This window comes from Lissotriton vulgaris, chromosome 3_1 (assembly GCF_964263255.1).
Source record: "Lissotriton vulgaris chromosome 3_1, aLisVul1.2, whole genome shotgun sequence".
In the NCBI taxonomy this organism is placed as follows: domain Eukaryota; kingdom Metazoa; phylum Chordata; class Amphibia; order Caudata; family Salamandridae; genus Lissotriton; species Lissotriton vulgaris.
The window spans coordinates 794,139,209-794,157,279 of record NC_141689.1 but is presented as its reverse complement, the minus strand read 5'-3'; the positions used below and the strand labels follow the sequence as shown (position 1 = coordinate 794,157,279).

The 18,071-nt window shown below is 43.9% G+C and overlaps 1 protein-coding gene across 1 annotated transcript in view; it reads right to left on the bottom strand.

Annotated features, from left to right (window-relative positions):
* Positions 1 to 18,071, bottom strand: part of LMNB1 (lamin B1) — an 81,712-nt gene that overhangs the window by 45,705 nt on the left and 17,936 nt on the right. Inside the window, exons 2-4 of the mRNA XM_086961108.1 lie at positions 8,401 to 8,557; positions 4,255 to 4,380; positions 3,558 to 3,725 (exon numbers count right to left, since the gene is read on the bottom strand). Coding sequence (XP_086817234.1) covers positions 3,558 to 3,725; positions 4,255 to 4,380; positions 8,401 to 8,557 — 451 coding nt within the window. The remainder of the gene's footprint in view (positions 1 to 3,557; positions 3,726 to 4,254; positions 4,381 to 8,400; positions 8,558 to 18,071) is intronic.

The following is an 18,071-nucleotide window of genomic DNA, read 5'->3' as shown; positions in this document are numbered from 1 at the left end:
AGAATATCAGTTACAGTGTTGATCAGTTACCACAGGCAATAAGCAAAAGGTGTACAAGTCTTAAACTAGGGCACCCCCCGTCCCCCTTTAAGGCTTTTAATTTTTTCTTCTTTTTTTTTTAACACAAGGTCAGAGCAGTAATCGCACACCGCAAAGACCATAGCGTCACAACTGTGAGGTCCATTTAACTTTTCGAATCATGATAGGAACAGCTCCTTGCCCGGAGGTGTCCCTGAACACAGTGCTCAACATTTTGGATAGGAAAATTACATAACTTGATACTTCGAGCCTGCTCTCCTTCAACAGTGTAAGAAAATCAAGCACAGGAAGAGGTTTCCTAGTATCAAACATTTTCTACCGGTTAAGAGATAGGAGCAGTCATTTGCGACCTTTGCGGAGTAACTATCACTTATGTCCTGGGGTGTTCAGTGTGGGTTTATGGACAAATATGTCCACCTCTCTCCCAATCTCCCAAATACGGTCCCAGCACAATCCAGACAAGTGCTGAAGCATGTTCTGCTATCCACTAAACATCTAACCAAATCTCCTAGCCCCCACTTTTGATGTAGTTCCTTCCTTTCGCTCTCTTCTTCACTGCAACACCATGCCTTCAGGGTTATATCACAATTTAAATCTGCAATGAAACCCCAGCGTAGAAATCCTGCTGTAGAACATGCCTAATCTGGCTCTCCTCAGCACTGGTTACGCGTATATACATTAAGATATACCCATTACCTAGTTATATCCTTTTCTCAATCCATTATCAGTCTAGGTTAATTTTCTCACCCATTTCTAAGTTCTCTCTCACATTCGTCTATATGTAACAAGTCACCAAAAATGAATAGTTATCCATCTCAATTAGTGGTTTTGTAAAAGCACATAATAAAATTGTATTAAATTGACTATTGCACATTATAAGGATACGCATAAATCATTTTGGGTAGAAAAATTTGTGCCCAACTACTACGAAGTTGAACAGCCACGTTGTGCTGGGGTAACAAAAGGTCCCCTTTATTTTTTTTTTAGTACATAAGTCCACAGAAAGTGATGCACACAAACTAGTTCAATCACCATGTAGTGGAAAGGTGCGAGTCTGAAATTCAGACTAGCAGAAAATCCCATCCCTGTAGATCAAAGTGTCAGAAACTGATCAAGGGGAAGTAAAGTATGCCTCTTGTTCCAGATAAAAGTACTTCAGGGAAAACTGAAGTTTTCTTTTTTTACAAACGTTATATACAAAACTTCAGCACCTATTGTGCCATTCGCTTTATTATCAGTCCAATTATGGCTTCAGGCCTACCATGTCTAATGACAGTTTTAGTGTAAACCTGTAAGTAATAACTTCATTTGCAAATAGTTAAGTCATCCCTATATAGGCCTTGTAGTCCACAAGGGTGCGTGATATTTCAAGCTAACATACTCCTACAGTGACATGGCCCAAAAAAGATTTTTAATGTTACAGGTCTAGCTGTCCTATGCAGAACATCTATGAAAAAAAACAAAGTATAGATTACAATACTGATACTATACATCAGGAATGGGACCAGCTACAAAAAATGTTTCATTGTTTACTGGTTATTAAAAAAACAATTCTATATATGGAATAGGTTGACACTATAGTCCGTTCTCTGAAATACAGAGCAATTAGGATGTTGGCTAGCTGTGATGTACACCAAGGTGCAGTGTTGTAATCGCACAAGGACTCTGTTCTTATATACTACCCATGCCTGTGCTGATGGTCAGGTGTTTAATAAATATTAAGGAAAAGTTACTTTTAGAAAGGTAGCATTTCTGTGCCGAACTATCAGATGGCTAGTTAGAATTCGCCTCTGCCAGCTCTCAACCTGTGGTCAAGCTTTGGATAGGTGTGAAATGCCTCATAGGAAGGAAACAATAGGCTGACCTGAATGGAATATTCAGAGTGAGGCCTGTGGATATCATTTGACACCACAGTTTAATCATGTTTGATAGGTCTGTTGAGCCACATGTAATACTTGGGACACATATGAACGTAAGAACAGGATGCCAAAATCATCCTTATGGATCCTCTAGTTACTGAAAGAACCACGATTTTGTCTTACCAGCTTCTTTCTCTGAGTTTTAGATGTGGGAGGTTATTGGTACACAGTACTTCCCCCACACAACCCCCCTGGCCTCAGCGCCTATGTTTATAGACACAATCTACACTAAGGTACGGAATAGAGTTCCATGAGCTGGGCAAAAAATGTATGCTCCGTGCCTGGACTAGAAGGGAATATATTTTGCTATTCTGCTCAACGTGCAACTATTAAAAATGTTGTAAGAACTAAAAAACAGAAAACGGAGGGGATGCCAACCGTTTGAGAGGGACAGCACTTCACAAGAGTGGGTTGGTTTGGTAGATCATGCAGTCTGCAAAGCATAAGCAGTTTTACACATTGACAAAGAGTGAAATAAAGTATTGATTGGGCCATGCGTCTTATCTGCTCCCACTAAACAGAAAATTGCTGATCTAGTAACTAGTACCTCGAGTAATTAATTATAGTGCGCCCCCGTATGCATGTTATTTTGGCAAATATGAACAAAATATTTTCCAAATCAAGACTGTACATGTGCACAAAAATGACCTGCTTGTAAAACGCAACAGTTTAAATAGCAGCAAAAGCTGACAGCCTAGACCATTCTTTTGGAGAATGAAACTGCATGTTTGGCACGAACGTATTCTAACACCAGGGTGACTGTCAGGTGGCTGAGTTTCACTAACAGGGAAACGCAAAACAGGCAGCAACCAAGCGCATGGTTTTCAGTGCGCATAATGCAGTAGGGCACAACCTGTCAAATGAAATGAAGATATCGGATGCGATCAAAGCCCACTCCTCAACTGTCGGATCCAGCCTCGCAGACCCAGAGAGATTGGGTGCCACCTGCTTGTGTGACATTTGTTTGAGCAATGTGTTACAGTGCAACACATGCTGATTACATTTTTCACATTTCACAAACAGACCCGTTTCATCCGCCAGCACTAGCAACTGCTACCTTAACACAAGTACATTCATTGATTAGCTAAACAACTGCCTTAAAAGAAGCACAGCTCAATGCAGATTCAATGTAAGAGAGTGTCTGGGTTTAGAAAACATAGATGCTAGTGTTCGCCTGGGTCCTATTCACGTGGTGGTCCCTATAAAGTAGAGTATGCTAATATCTTACCCAGTTTTTCCCCCCAAACATGGAGGCCACTATGTGGTGACCGGATAACAACAAGAATGCCAACCATCTTCATCAGTAGCCGCTCAATCTTGGTATGACCTCAATGGCCATGTTCGAATGAAAACTATGTTTGCCTTTCTTTAGTTGTCATTCCTGTCAATCCCATTTCTACATGGTAAGAGACTGAATGCAAATGTAGGAATTTGTTAGTGTTTGCAACATTTGGTTACGCTGTATGCTGATTTACATAAAACAAACAATGTTACTGTGCTGTTCTAAACTTATTATGCAGTAGCAACTGTTCTTATGTGAAACACTGCAAGTCTTGTTCACGCTATACTAAGTTGACAAAAAATACAACAGAAACGCACCTTGGCCTGGTAAGTTTGCTCCAGTTCATCCTTATAGAGTTTCACTTGTAAGTCATGTTGCTCTCTAATATCCTGAAGAGCTTCAGCCAGTTTAAATTCATAGTCCGGGCGTCCAGAATCCACCTCAACAAAACGAGTCTCGTGCCTTTTGCTGGACTCCTTAACTTCCTAGGAACAAAGAAAAGGTGTACAGAAGTACTCAAACAGCTTGTGTGCTAGTCAGTTTACATGCTGCTAGCCATGAAGAAAGTTACAGAAGTGCCAAAGCTGCAAAGGCATTTTCAGCTCATTTAAATCCCCAGATCACTGAATCGCATCAACCAGCAAGGAGGAGTTAAGATGCCCGCTTTCTGCTACAGTAAAAGGGAGCAGAAATTTAGTTACTGAACACATCTTTCCAGAACAGCCAGAAAGATTTTTTTAACCAATACTCGTGCATTGCCATCAGACCAATCCTATTCAGAACGCTGGCACCCAGAACATTCAAGAACAATGCTAATGTATTCTGAATCACATCCTGCAGAGGGGTAAAGTGGCTCAAATAAGACATGCTAGGGTCAGGGGGCGAATGTGTACAAAGATATTAGGGTGGCTACAGACAACTGGAGAGGTAAAGGAAAGAGTTAAAGTGTGGAAATGTATCCAAACAGATGTTTCTGGGAAATAAATGGCGTGTTTTTTTTTTTAACTTTAGTACCTCCTCATAAACGTTTTTACGAAATTCGAGTTCTTCTATGAGACTTTGACAGCGATTTTCCAGATCCACTTTAATCAAAGTTTCTTCTCCCAGCTGTTTCTTGGCAGAGTTCAAGGAGGCTGCAAGCTACAATTTAGAACAAAAATTATAAATTAGCATATGCATTTCAACAATTCTGAAAAGTAACAAAGTTGTTATACAAGAAGTTTAACACCACAATACTGTTAGAAGAGTGTGAGAAAACGGGTTGCATTATGTGGTGTTGTAATACACTTACCAAGCCCTTTTGGGACCCTTGGGATTAGTCTGTCAACACCTCAGCTCAATCCTAGGTAGCTGTGGCACTGAGCAGAAAGGCTTACACAGAGGAACAAGTGCAAAGCATTTAAAACCACACCAAAACAATTAAAGAAATCTAGAGTTGAGAAATACAACACCAATTTATAAAAATAGACTATTTTTATAAGAATGTAGACAGTATAACTAAAAAGACCCACTGGAGGGTTCCCGGGATATACATTTTAAAAGCAATAGTAAAAACAAAAATTGGCATAGCCAATAGGCCTTGCCTTTGGGACATTATAAGTGTTTAGCCATGCAACACTTTATGTTGCACCATGGATATTGTGCTGGATAACTATGGTCCAAAGGCGAGACCTACTGGCCATGCAATTGCTGGTTCTCGAATAGTGCGGGGGTCACAAAAAAAAAAATATCCTGTCCCTCACTGGCAGGTTTTACCTGGCGGCCACAGAGAGCACGAAAAAAAGCAGACTGACAGCCAACTCTAAATATGGGGGGCAGTCATGTCTAACCTCCAATGGCCCGTACCCCGTTGGGCTGTCGAAGGAGTATGCTGGCGCTGGAGTTGGTTTTGTTGTCGCCATATTTAAGGTCTGCCCACCTCTAAATTGGGGAGGTGAACTGTTTGTTTGGGGGAAGAGGGTGCTCCGTCACTGCTGCAACGGAGCGCCCTTGCCACCAAACTCTAAATGCGCTCCTTAACGGTAACACAATGGCACGAAGAAAGTTCCCACAAAAGGCCACTGTTTTGAGGGACAGCCTATTATAGCAATGGTAAGCCATGAAAAACACATGCAAGCCAATGTCTGAATTGTTGTGGCTCAAAGCCTGTGCTTTTTCAGAACATTTTATTTGTACTTTCTTGAAAAACTGATGACGTGGGGTCTCCTAGACAGCTAACACTATTTGCAGCCATGGCTACGAAAGAAGGTCTGCCTGCTCTCCAGTTGTGAACAGAAGGGTTGTAAACAGTCTCAGGATATGAGACGAGGCGAAATTCTAACAACAAGACACAAGTTATCTTGTTCTCATAGTTATGCTATGGTGCCATACCCAGGGCTTTAAGTGGGATGAAAAAGCTGGGGGAGGGGGTGCGGTGGATGTAATTAAGGGTGTGGCTTAAAAATACATCAACTAAAAAATTGTGCTTAGCATAGAGCTCCACCCGACTGGCATTCTGCTGCTTCTCTTCTCTCATTGCACCCAGACATATAATACAATTTATATTACACCTACATCAAGCCAGGACTATTGGCTTTGTCAGACTAAGGGACAAGGAACTGGGGGACAGGAGCTAGCTGTGAGGAGAGCAGCCTTGGCAGAAAGGATGAGGGGAGCTTTGGGTGTAAGAAGAAGAGGAGATAGGTTAAGTAGACAGGAGACGGTAGGAACTGAGCAGAAGAGCTTGGAAAGAGCAGCGATGGCCGGCTCAAGGAGGGAAGCAACTGGACCAGGTATGAGAAGGAGGGGAAGCTGGGGTAGAAGCAAAGAACAGAGAGTTGGGTGAGAGGAGAGGGTCGTGAGGAGGGAAAGGATCAATGGCAATAGGAGATCTAATACATGACAGAGAGGACACGAGCAGGGTGACCAGGAGCTGAGAGGAAGGGGTAAGAGGTGGTGTAAGTGAGAAGAGCTGGAAGAAGGAGGAAAAGGAACTCAGACCGAGACAACAGGGATGAATGCAGAGAGAAAAACTAGGGAAGGCAGAAGCTTCGAAGAGCTGGCAAAAGGATAGAGGAGGGATAGGGGAAGCGGAAAAGCAGCATGTTCAGGAAGGGCGGGCATTGGGGCTGTCACAGACAGGAGAGAAGCCGGAGGAGCTACCAGCAAGGAGAGGGACGAGAGGGAAGAACCTGCAAGGAAAAATGCATGAAAGGTTAGAGAAAAGAAGAGAAGAGCTGGGGTTAGTGAGGAGAGATTGCACCACGGAAAGAAACTGGGGCCCAAGGTAGAAAAGGATGCAGAAGAAAGGAGACGGGAGAAAGCCATGATGGCGAACCTGACTGTCTTACGTTGGGAGGCACAACAAGAGATTGTGGGGAATGGAAGAGCAGACCATTGTGGCCATCCAGTCAGCAGCCCCCACCCAGCCCCGCAGGAGGGGGCTGGTTACGAGAAGTGCATGCAGCTGGCACTGCATCAGCAGCGAGACCCCCGCTGGCAGGGGCTGGTGGGCGGAGGGAGGGGAATGGGGAATTAATACATGCACAATACAAGATATGCTGAAATATTTCACAGACCGGTGCCAGCTCAGACTCTCCTGCGAATGAAATATGCATCGTAGCCGGGAAAGAGACGTGAATTAGAAGAAACTGCAACAAATTAAGCCCTTGCATGTAAATAGAAAATAAGAAAAATAAAATTAGCAAAAATAAAAAAATAAAAAAAGACCCACAAAGCGCTTCCCTTGCGGGAGCGAGAAGGGGCACCATCTGTTTGAAAGTTAATTACACACAGATGTCGCCAAAGCTCGCGCCTGCAAGGGAATTGTCAAATGTGCACGCATTGCCATTGAAAGCAATGCAAAGCATGCATGTTTTTGGGCGAGAAAGCGTATCGATTCCTAAAGGTGTCCTCCAATGCACCGCAGGCTCGCTGCATAGGCGAGACCTAATCAATGCAATTTCACTCTACCGCGAACAAGTCATGACAAGTCAGGACAAAAGGAAGAAAGAGAATTTAATAGAGATTTACAGGTAAGTTAGCCTTTTTCAATGGGGTATTGCCAATTTGACATGCACTTTACGGTCAGGGTTTGGAGGTCTGGTTAGTGGACTTCAGTGCACTCAGTCAAAAAACCAGCAGCAGGCAAAAAACATAGGGGGACCATAAATAAAGACATTTCCTTATAAAGAGGGAGCCTAAAAGCTTTTATCAGATTACTGAAATTTGGTTGAATTTGGCATGTTAAGCTTACGTAGAAAAAACATGAAATTCTAAATCTGTCTTTCAGCTCGAAGGCCATCATACAAAGTCCAATGGATTGTTCTACAAATCAATATACTTTGCCTCCACACCAACATTTTGGTAACCAAAAACTGAAAACACCGATACTCAGGGAAGCTGGAGTGACCTTCATTCAGAAAGCAATGTGCATGCCTTTCCCAAGTTATGTAGTATGTATGCCATACAAAAACGTTACAGCAAAGAGCACAATTTAGATAGATATTGATCCAGGGAGATGGATCGCTGTATTAATCATTTAAATATTTTCTTTAATGAGATGCAATGCGGTTGTTACTCGTTGTCCAGGAATGTAGCTGTACAGCGTCTCAATTATACCACTGGTCCAACCTACAAAGAAGATGCAAAATACTGCAAATAATTATGATGTGTTTGTACCATGGGAAATGTTTTCCCAACGTGGTTAGGTCAAATCACAACATTACTCTGGTAGCAGCTCATGAAAATTCTTCATACACTAGGAGAAACCAAATGTTATTTAAAAATAACACATTTCCACAGACTAACAAAGGAAAAAAAAGCCTTCAGTATGCCACTCATTTTAGAACGGGTACATTACTCCCCTAAAATAAAATAAAAATGTAAATTCAGTGATCAAATAAGGTAGTTTAGTTGTACTATCTTTTGAACTATAAAATGTGCATAACTCCACTCACTAATGTCTTGAATCCCACAAAAGGTGATGACAACGGTGCTGTCGAGTAAGTGGAAGACCAGAAACGAAAAACACAATCGTAACGAAAAACACCCTTATTTGAAGTGGAGAAACAATGCCAGAGCAGAGGAGGATCCTCTTTCACAACAGTTAACTTTTCAAGTTAATATGCAAGACAAGCGGTGCAGGAGTCCTAGCAGCAAATTAAGCGAATAATTTTTCACCTGTGCACAATCCTCCTGCAGGTCATCCAGTTGTTTTTCCAGTGCTTTCTTTTCACTGCGGGCTGTAGCAAGGGCAGCATCTTTTGTGTTGAGCGATGATTCAAGGGCTTTAAGCTTCGAGAGTGCATCTCCGAGGTCCGCTTCTTTCTTTGCATAGCTGCAAAGAAAAAGAAAAAACACAAAAAAAGTGTAAATTACTTAGACCACAGTTTGACTTATATGGCATTGCAAACCTCCAAGTCAAGTACTTTATTACAGAAGGGAAAGAAGCCACCCTTATTTCATTAGAAAGAGCAACAACTTTTACAAAAGCAAGGATCTTGTTCTGATTTCTAGGTATCACCAACCATCATCTTTGGCTGTCTGTTACCCGGACCTTTTGGTTCAAATCCATTACAAGCACGAAGTGGCTTTAGGGCTAGCTCCTTGCTCATGATTTGCTGGCCTTCTGTTCTTAGTTGTCGGCTCTTGACTATTTATTTCCAAATTGTGTGTTTGTCACTCGCAGAAACATTTTGGTATCATAGTTTTGACTTAGATGAGTTGTATCCTCCCACTGCATACGAGGTGACAGTTTTAAATTGATAACTCCATGGGAAGCAATGTTTCGTTGCAATCTCCGCTCTGCACTCTTTTGCCCCCACCACCCGATGCTCCTCATTGCTACCCACCCCGTCATTGCTACCCACCCCGTCCCATTCCCAGGGCGCTCCTTTCATTCCCTTATCTGTCCCTCGAAATAATATTTCCCACTCCATTTATTTTACAAAGCCCCAACAGTTGCAGGTGCTCCAGAGCCATTTATCCCCTCTCTCATGAAAACCCATTTTTCTACTTGGATGTATTTACAGGTTCAATATGGCAGCCTGTGGTGTGAATCACCACACAGGCAGCATGCACCAGGAGACATGTCTAACACCAGCCATTAATGAAAGCGCATTTCCAGCCCTGCAGGCAAACATCTGAGAACCCATAAGCTGATCTTTAAAGAGCAGATCTCTACAAGAAATGTTTTTATTTTAAGAACACTATTTCACCATAGCTCCTGCACTAGTCTCCATTTGATGATCTTGTTATTTGTGCCTACGAGGCTGATTTACGATAAGGTAAGCAAACGGTGTTCATTTAGGTCTTGCCTAAGACAGCATGCATGCACGGTTGCTTAAGAGAGATACCGCACATAATAAGGTGCTTGGAGTCCGTCCATTGCATATCATTAGCCAGTTTCACGGTTACTCTTATTTACTGCCTCCTAATTAGCTAGAGTGTGCCGGCTTCACTTCCTCTTGTGTGGCTCATGGCTTAAGTGCCGATTGCTTCACCTTGATTAGTGTCCTATCACTGCTTGCTTGTGATTGGGTTACAATTTGGATTTCCTATCGCCCTCCAACTCCATTGTCCATATTGCTTCTTTCCCTCTCAGCCCCCTAGCCCATGTCGCTTCTGCCCCAACCATTCCCCCATATGCATGTTGCTTCTTCCCTTCCAAGGTTTGTTGCCCCCACCACAAAAAAAACACATGGAAAAGTGTGCTGGGTTATCCTTGCGCAAAACCAATTTTAAAAGTAGATTCTACAGTAAATTGCTCCAGGGAACAAGGGGAAAACGGCCACTCACGTCCCCAAAAAATAAAGAAATAACTATCCCTGAGCACAACGCAAGAGTTCAATTCTTGAGAGAAAAGGAAACCAAATAAGATTCTTTCCATTTTGTAAGTTCATTAAATCAGTCCATTTTATTTTCTCTTCACAAACGTGAAATTTCGTTCATATAGTCAATCTTCATGTAGTATTCATTGGAATCACACAGAATGTAGCCAGAAAGATAAAACCGACACGCAACACCCATTGACTTCCTCAGGGCATGAAAAAACTCCTCATGAAGTCATACACCACATTCCAGGTATGACCGGTCTATGGTCCAGTATTATGTAAGACTAAGTAGCGTCAAATTCTCTTCAAGCAGTCATCATTTCGTCCATTATAAATCGATTCAATATCTCCATCTAGTCGTCATGGTTCAAAGAATATACATAAAAATTTCTGGGAGAGTACACCCTTCGTCTTTTTGTGGAGCTTGTAAGATAGCACTTACAAAATGGAAAGAATCTGATTTGGTTTCCTTTTCTCTCAAGAATTGAGATCTGTTGCGTTGTGCTCGGGGACAGTTATTTCTTTATCTCATACTTTGATACTACTCTACAACATGGCTAATAGATATTGGCAAAGACAATAGCTCTTGCATAGGCAAGATCTATGGGCGTTTACACACCAACAAAAGCAAACAAGAATTGGTAAACTAACTTGAATGCTCTTCTATTTTTATTACCCATGGAAACTGAGGTTAAGAAGCAAAGTTATTTGCTCAAGATTGCAAAACATGGTCCAGTGCCGAAAACAGGTTTAGAACCCTGATCAGGTTGGTCACCACTTCTTCAGTGGAGGTCTTCTTGCAAATAGAAAAAAAGGCAGGTTCACTTTCAGGCCAGTACCATTAAAAGACTGATAGGGCCGGGTCAGAGCTAGTAGCATGTTCTTGCATAATAAGTGTCCGAGCAGGGTATTCCACATTAATCTGTTGGACACTGCCTATAGGAGTGTCGTTGAAAAAAAGCGTACATATGTTGATTGTATTTTTTAATGGATCACTAAGGGGCAACAAAGTACTTGTAAGAGAAACTGCATGAATTATAGAGATGTGGTTCTGAACTAAGCACATCAGGTCAAGAAACTCAACAGTGCATTCTGAGAAAAAGAACTGCAAGCTTCCTTCTGAAATCTCCACTGGAGACAAGAGCAGGAGTCATCAAGTGGCTTCTGGTGAGTACAGCATCTGGGGAGAGGCTAAAAACAATAACTCTAATCCAGCATTTCAACTCCTGGAACTAGACTGAACCAGTTCCCCATGCTACAAATGCGGATGGATGCCTTCTGTGCTAGAAGATCAAGCAATGTTATCCATGGTCCAAACAAGACACCAACACCAATGGCTGACCACAGTAATGTCACTTAACGCAGTTTGACGTTCACAACATAAGTATACTAGGAAAATCATGCATTATGGAAAACAGCACGTGTGCTTGCTATGCAACTATTGGATGTCAAAGTGAGCTAGCTAGGAAATATATGAAGGGAACTGGCAGGCTTTATATATTTATTGCATTGGGGAGGCGTGAAATTGATTTAAAGAAATAAGGAAAAATGCAAAGTAATAGCTTGGGCCTTCTGCAAAACGGTTAAGTGTTTAACTGGCTAGCATAGAAAACTAGAGTTAAGGTGAGTAATGTGGCAATGTCCATGTGTGATAATGGAGACATAATGAAAGTGTTCAAAATGCTAACTGAGCCAATAGGAAATTTAAACACCCACACTTTCCTCAGTCTGTTTAGGTCTCGCGACCTATCGATGCGCGCAAGCGCATCGAGCGTAGCGAGAATTCATGTGGCGAAAACATCTTCAAACCAAAGGGCTTTCAGCCCCGCGGTTTTCATGCAGTGCCCGTGTACATGCACGCGCATCGCATGCAAGCCCAGCCTCTCCCGCCCCCATCCGGCATCAGGCTTCTCCTCCCCTAGCAGCACTCCTCCCACACCAGCAACTCCCCCCTCCCACACCAGCACCTCCCCTCTCTCTCCACGCAATCACAGCCTCCCCCTCACACACCAGCACCTCCCCCCTCCCACACCAGCACCTCCCCTCTTTCCACGCAATCACAGCCTCCCCCTCCCACACCTCCCCTCTCTCTCCACGCAATCACAGCCTCCCCCTCCCACACCAGCACCTCCCCTCTCTCTCCACGCAATCACAGCCATGCCGCACTGCCGATCCTGGCCTTTTCCAGCTCTTCCCTCCCACTCTCTCACTCTCCCGCCTCAACCCGACTTGTTCTTGTTTTAACTTACTCACAAAACACGTACTTGCGCCGGTAGCACTGTAACAGCATCTTGCTCAGACATATTTTAAAAAAAAAAAACACTTTATAGCACAGCCGCATAATGTTCTGTACCGTTCACAACTATATCCAACAACATGGTGCAATAGCAGTAAAAATAAACATGTATTTCAATGTAATCTCCGGGAAGGCTAGATTATTTGTTTGTTAAAAATCACTACATAATCTATCCGTCTACCCCAATACGGCGCTCTATTTTTTATGTAAACTCAATTTCAGTGTACAAGCCAAAGAAAAACATAGCCACAACATCTCCAGCTGGAGGTAACACTCCTGCCACACAGACAGCATCACAAACTGTAAGTAGCAAAACTACTTATCACAGTGCGCCAATTAATACTGGAGATTCATAACAACTAAAAACACTGTCTCTCACACACACTATCTCACACACTCGCAGACACACTCGCAGACACTCACAAAGCATGTTCTCACAAACTGTATCGCAGTCAGCGCACAAAAAATGTACACACAAATCATAAACAACCACACACATTGCCTCATCCAAATCTTAAAAAGCTACCTACACTTTACACAACTACTCTAACAAACAAGGCAACACTAATAGGCAACGGCGTAATACCTCTACTTTACTCCCCCAAAAAAGCTTTACTCACCTGCTCTTCCTTTCCGTAAATCCTCTCCACGAGAAAACCCCGCTCCAACATATTCCCCCTCCGCCGCCTCTACTCTTCACCGGGGCCCCCTCCTCGGACCCGGGACTTCGCCAATTTTCCCGCCACCGCAGGGCTTTCCGTTCAAAATGGCGCCCTATCGTAACCACGTTACAGACGTCACGTACGCTTACGTCCACAACCCCCACTCACTTCCAGGCGGCATGTTAAAGTTTGAAGTTTAAGAAGAGGCAACATAGTTTTACAAGGGTACAAAATAGAACTTTGCATGCATTTTTCTTTTTTTAATAAATCGCTTGACAGGGGATCCCTGCTCACACACATTTGTGGCAGACGCCAAAGCGGGGGTACGGCTCGTGCCAGGATGGGCCAACTCGTGAACAGTGTTTAAAGACACAGAGGCAGAAATGAAACGGTGCTAAGTCAATCCACAGGTCCAAGGTCATACGAGAACACACTGGCTAGCTGGAGGCCACCCATTAGCGCCCTGGGTCTCAGTTTAACGCCAATGGGAATGTTCAGAAGCGTGGCCCAACCAGTTGAAGTACCAACAATCATTGTGTGTACTTGACTCCTAAAGCCCAGCACTGTCTCTTTAAAAGTGCCAAAATCATGTCAATCACTAACCACAGGGAAAGCACACCACCTACCTGGGCCTTGAGTAAGGCAGAGACAGGTTCACCCGGGAGACACGCCACATGGGCCAGGCTTATCACGGTGTCAAAGGCCGCGTTATCCAAGCCACTTGACAACACAAAATGCCTTCTTCCCATGTTGTGCAAACATACCACTAGACTTTGCACACTTCATAACAATCTTTCTGCACTGAATGCGGAGGTTTGAAAACAAAGCACCCCCCTCCCCACCGAGGGCACATTCGGCCTCGAAGAACATTAGCAAAGGGTCTTGACAAAAGCAGTTAGCCTGCTCTTTCCTAAGCCTCGGGCTACTCCTCCCCTCGCTCGCATTCCCAGGCTCTCCCGCCCCCATCCGGCATCAGGCACTCCTCCCACACCTCACGGACATCTGCTCATTTCTCCTCCCCCTCCCCAGCCAGCTTCCCCCAGGCCCCTGCTGCTTCACACCCTGAAAACAAAGCACCCCCCTCCCCACCGAGGGCACATTCGGCCTCGAAGAACATTAGCAAAGGGTCTTGACAAAAGCAGTTAGCAGCCTGCTCTTTCCTAAGCCTCGGGCTACTCCTCCCCTCGCTCGCATTCCCAGGCTCTCCCGCCCCCATCCGGCATCAGGCACTCCTCCCACACCTCACGGACATCTGCTCATTTCTCCTCCCCCTCCCCAGCCAGCTTCCCCCAGGCCCCTGCTGCTTCACACCCTGAAAACAAAGCACCCCCCTCCCCACCGAGGGCACATTCGGCCTCGAAGAACATTAGCAAAGGGTCTTGACAAAAGCAGTTAGCAGCCTGCTCTTTCCTAAGCCTCGGGCTACTCCTCCCCTCGCTCGCATTCCCAGGCTCTCCCGCCCCCATCCGGCATCAGGCACTCCTCCCACACCTCACGGACATCTGCTCATTTCTCCTCCCCCTCCCCAGCCAGCTTCCCCCAGGCCCCTGCTGCTTCACACCCTGAAAACAAAGCACCCCCCTCCCCACCGAGGGCACATTCGGCCTCGAAGAACATTAGCAAAGGGTCTTGACAAAAGCAGTTCCTAAGCCTCGGGCTACAGCGACTACACGAACAGCAAAGCTGTTTACTTAAACATGTAGGAACGTTTGCACATAACAGAGCTGGTGCATATGATGTTGGCAGGCTGGGAAAATGTGGAGGGGCCACCGAGTGATTTCACAGAATCGCCCTGTGCGAAATGCAAGTTACGCATACCAGAGAAAGTGCAAGGGACGACCAGGGCTGCAAGCATGACCTGCCTGGCCCTAGCAACTCACAACGAGAAACCTCCTACCACACACTGAAACATGAGTTCTAAGTACTGTGTGCGAACGTGTGCCCCCCTCCATGATGCGAACCCAACAACAAAAGAGCAAAACTGTTCAACAAGCACTGGCGTTGCCAATAGGTCTCGCAGTAGGAAAGTTGGAGCTATTGGTTTTCTAAATGACATTTTATATTTATATATCGTTATTGGCATTGTCAATAACAATATATAAATATAAAATGTTATTTACAAAACCAATAGCTCCAACTTTCCTACTGCGAGACCTAATGGCAACGCCAGTGCTTGTTTTATTTTGGGACCTTGAAATGGAGGCTTATGGCATGGATGGAGCTGGAAAATTTGATTTTATAGAGCTGTGAGTCTCGATTATCCAAAGGCAACTCCTGCTATTGTGGGATAGGCTGCCTGTCAGGGCATGCGGATAATAGGAAATAACATACTGATACTTAGTAGTCCACAAGCCCAGTTGGATGGATCTAGGAAAGTACTGCAACTGTCGAGCGCAGCATTTTAATGCACACTTCAAAGGCATGCATCTTACAAAACAGCACTCACCCCAAACTGTTCAAGGCCAGTTAATAAAGAAAAGCACCAAAAAAAGCCTGTGATTTTCCCGTGGTCCTATTATGAAATTTGCAAAGTGTGCACATTGGGAGAATTGTGGAAGCTTACAGAGGACAGTACAGGTAAAATATGTGTATTGGAAATAGTGTGATATACCATGGGCATTACGAAAAACAGCAAGATGGATTTAAAGTTCTCATACAACCTACCAGGAGGTTATAATTTTACTTTCCTAATGTGCTATACACCATCTACTATAGAATCATCCAAAAATGTGTTGGACACTCCCAAACTCTTGTAATGTTTCTATAATACCACATTGTGTATTTGACCCAACAGCAATAAAATGCACCTAATGCTCTAAATTGACCATGTGTTTAAGAACTCTCAGCCACCAGCATGTTAAGTGATCTTTCAATCTTACCAAGATTAGACCCACATTATTGCAGGATGTCTGAAATGCACCATTTGCTACAGCATTTCTCTACACTTCCAAATAGGGTGACCCCCAAACCCTCATTAAGAAATGTTATTTAAGGCCAAGCAGCTTCATGCCTATACCTACAGTGAATAGGTTCCTAAATGTTCACAGAAGAGAGTCAACTCTTTGAGAAGTCTTAACGCCTCCAATAATCATGTAGTCTTTATGCAGAAAAAACTCGAGTCACAAAGAAAAAAAATTACTTTGACTCACCCCATCTCAATTCGGTTTCGATCAATAAAACAATACTGCGGGGTTCCATTCAGATTTAGCAATGTCATTTTTCAATACATGGACACTTGCAACTCTAATTTTGGCAAGATTGTTCCCAATATACTATTCTAAATCTTCCCAATTCGAACAGTTTTGTACACTGTTTGGTCTCTAATCTAAATGTTCCCTGAAGTAGTAAACTGCTGCTCATTTTTAGGTCTTAATTTTGTATATGATACTGTTTAGAGTGCTAGTTCGTGTGTAATTTTACACACTAATCTACACCCATATGTTCCTTTGTAGTGCAGATGTTGCTTGCCATGTCGAATGACAAAATGTTGATTGTTTACAAAAAGTTGGACATCTACCATAGGATATATAGTAGTAAATCCACCACTCCCCTGAAATTTGACTAAACTCAAATGCGTTACCTTCAGTAACTATCTTTCTTGTGAATACTCTAAATGCTAATTACTCACCTCAGGAGCAACACACATGTGATCATCTCAACCTACCCTCACGTCTATTTCTATTGGGAGGAGTTACATGGACAGTAAGGAATTCCTACACCCATACAAGTGGTTTCATCCAATGTAACTGACAAGTGCCGACATGAGGGGAGAAATGCTGTGGCCTTAGACCATGGAAAGTGCTATGCGGAAAATGGGATTGAGGGCAGAGAAGACATGTGTAAAGGGCAAATTATGGCATGTAGCGGGTTGAAGGTTTGAATCCCATTCAATGGAAGCTATATGGGGGAGGTGGAAGGAAACCGGTCCAGTAGCCACTTTCTAATTTGGTCTAGACCAGTGTTCTTCAATCTGTGGGGCGTCCCACCATTCTTGAAATGCTTACCATGAGTTTGGATTATCTCGTCGATAAAGTGCTCAACCATATTCTCACTCAAACCACTTTCTATAAATGTGTATTCTGTGCCTGCACATGGGCCCAATTAACTACAATTGCATTTGATATTGGACTCCCGGCACTCCACAGTTTATTTGCAGTGGTACAGATTCCTCTCGCAGCTCGCACAAGTCTGTTGCCTACTCATAAGAGTCTGAGGCGGAGACCAAATGAATGTTACAGAAGGGAAGCTTTCTAGCCAGAACGTGGTCCCTGCAATGGTACCCCATACATTGCTTATTTCTAAACTTACATATGTTATCATCCCACAGTGCAGCCTTCTGGCATGTTATAGCAGACTATTGTAGCACTTACAAGGCTCCTAGTCTTATTCCAGGTAAAAAGAAAGAAGGCTGAAGAACTTTTGAGATCAGTCCCATGTCCGGAGTGAGTACAGTGCTTATGTGTTTTTCACATCCTGGTTTGTCTTTTCCAATTAAGGAGGGACTAAACATCTATGCAGACAATCACCTTTTTTTAGGTTCCGCCTGTCGAAAGCTGCGCAAGCAGCGTTTCGCGCAGGCAAAATCTTTTGTTTTGCAGCATGGCTGTTTGTCCCGCCTCTGTTTCCCATTGGCTAGCTCCATAAATGGAGGCTAGCCATTGGAAAACAGAGGTGTCAGTCATTTAGCGAGGCGACTCGTGGGCGTTCCTGATAATTTCTCTCATCCGGCCCCTTTTAGGACATCAGTGCGGCGGTGGTTTTTTTTTTGAGAAGGTTTGTTTTGGTCATTTGTCCGAAGATGGCGGCCGGGCAGTAGCTTACTTGAGAAGCTCCGGCCGTGCCGTCTTGTACAGCGCGTGCCAGTTCCCGCCCCCGGCCCGTTCCGTGCAAGGAGTGTTTTGCCCGGTATGCATGCGGCTGTTTGCGGGTCTCAGGTAAGCCATCTTGTCTCCGTTTTGTTGTCTAATGCTTGTTTTTGTTCCTTTCAGAGGTGCCCCCACGGCCCGTGGCCCCTCTGTGCAGCGTCGTGCAAGGAGTGTTTTGGCCAGTATGTATGCAGCA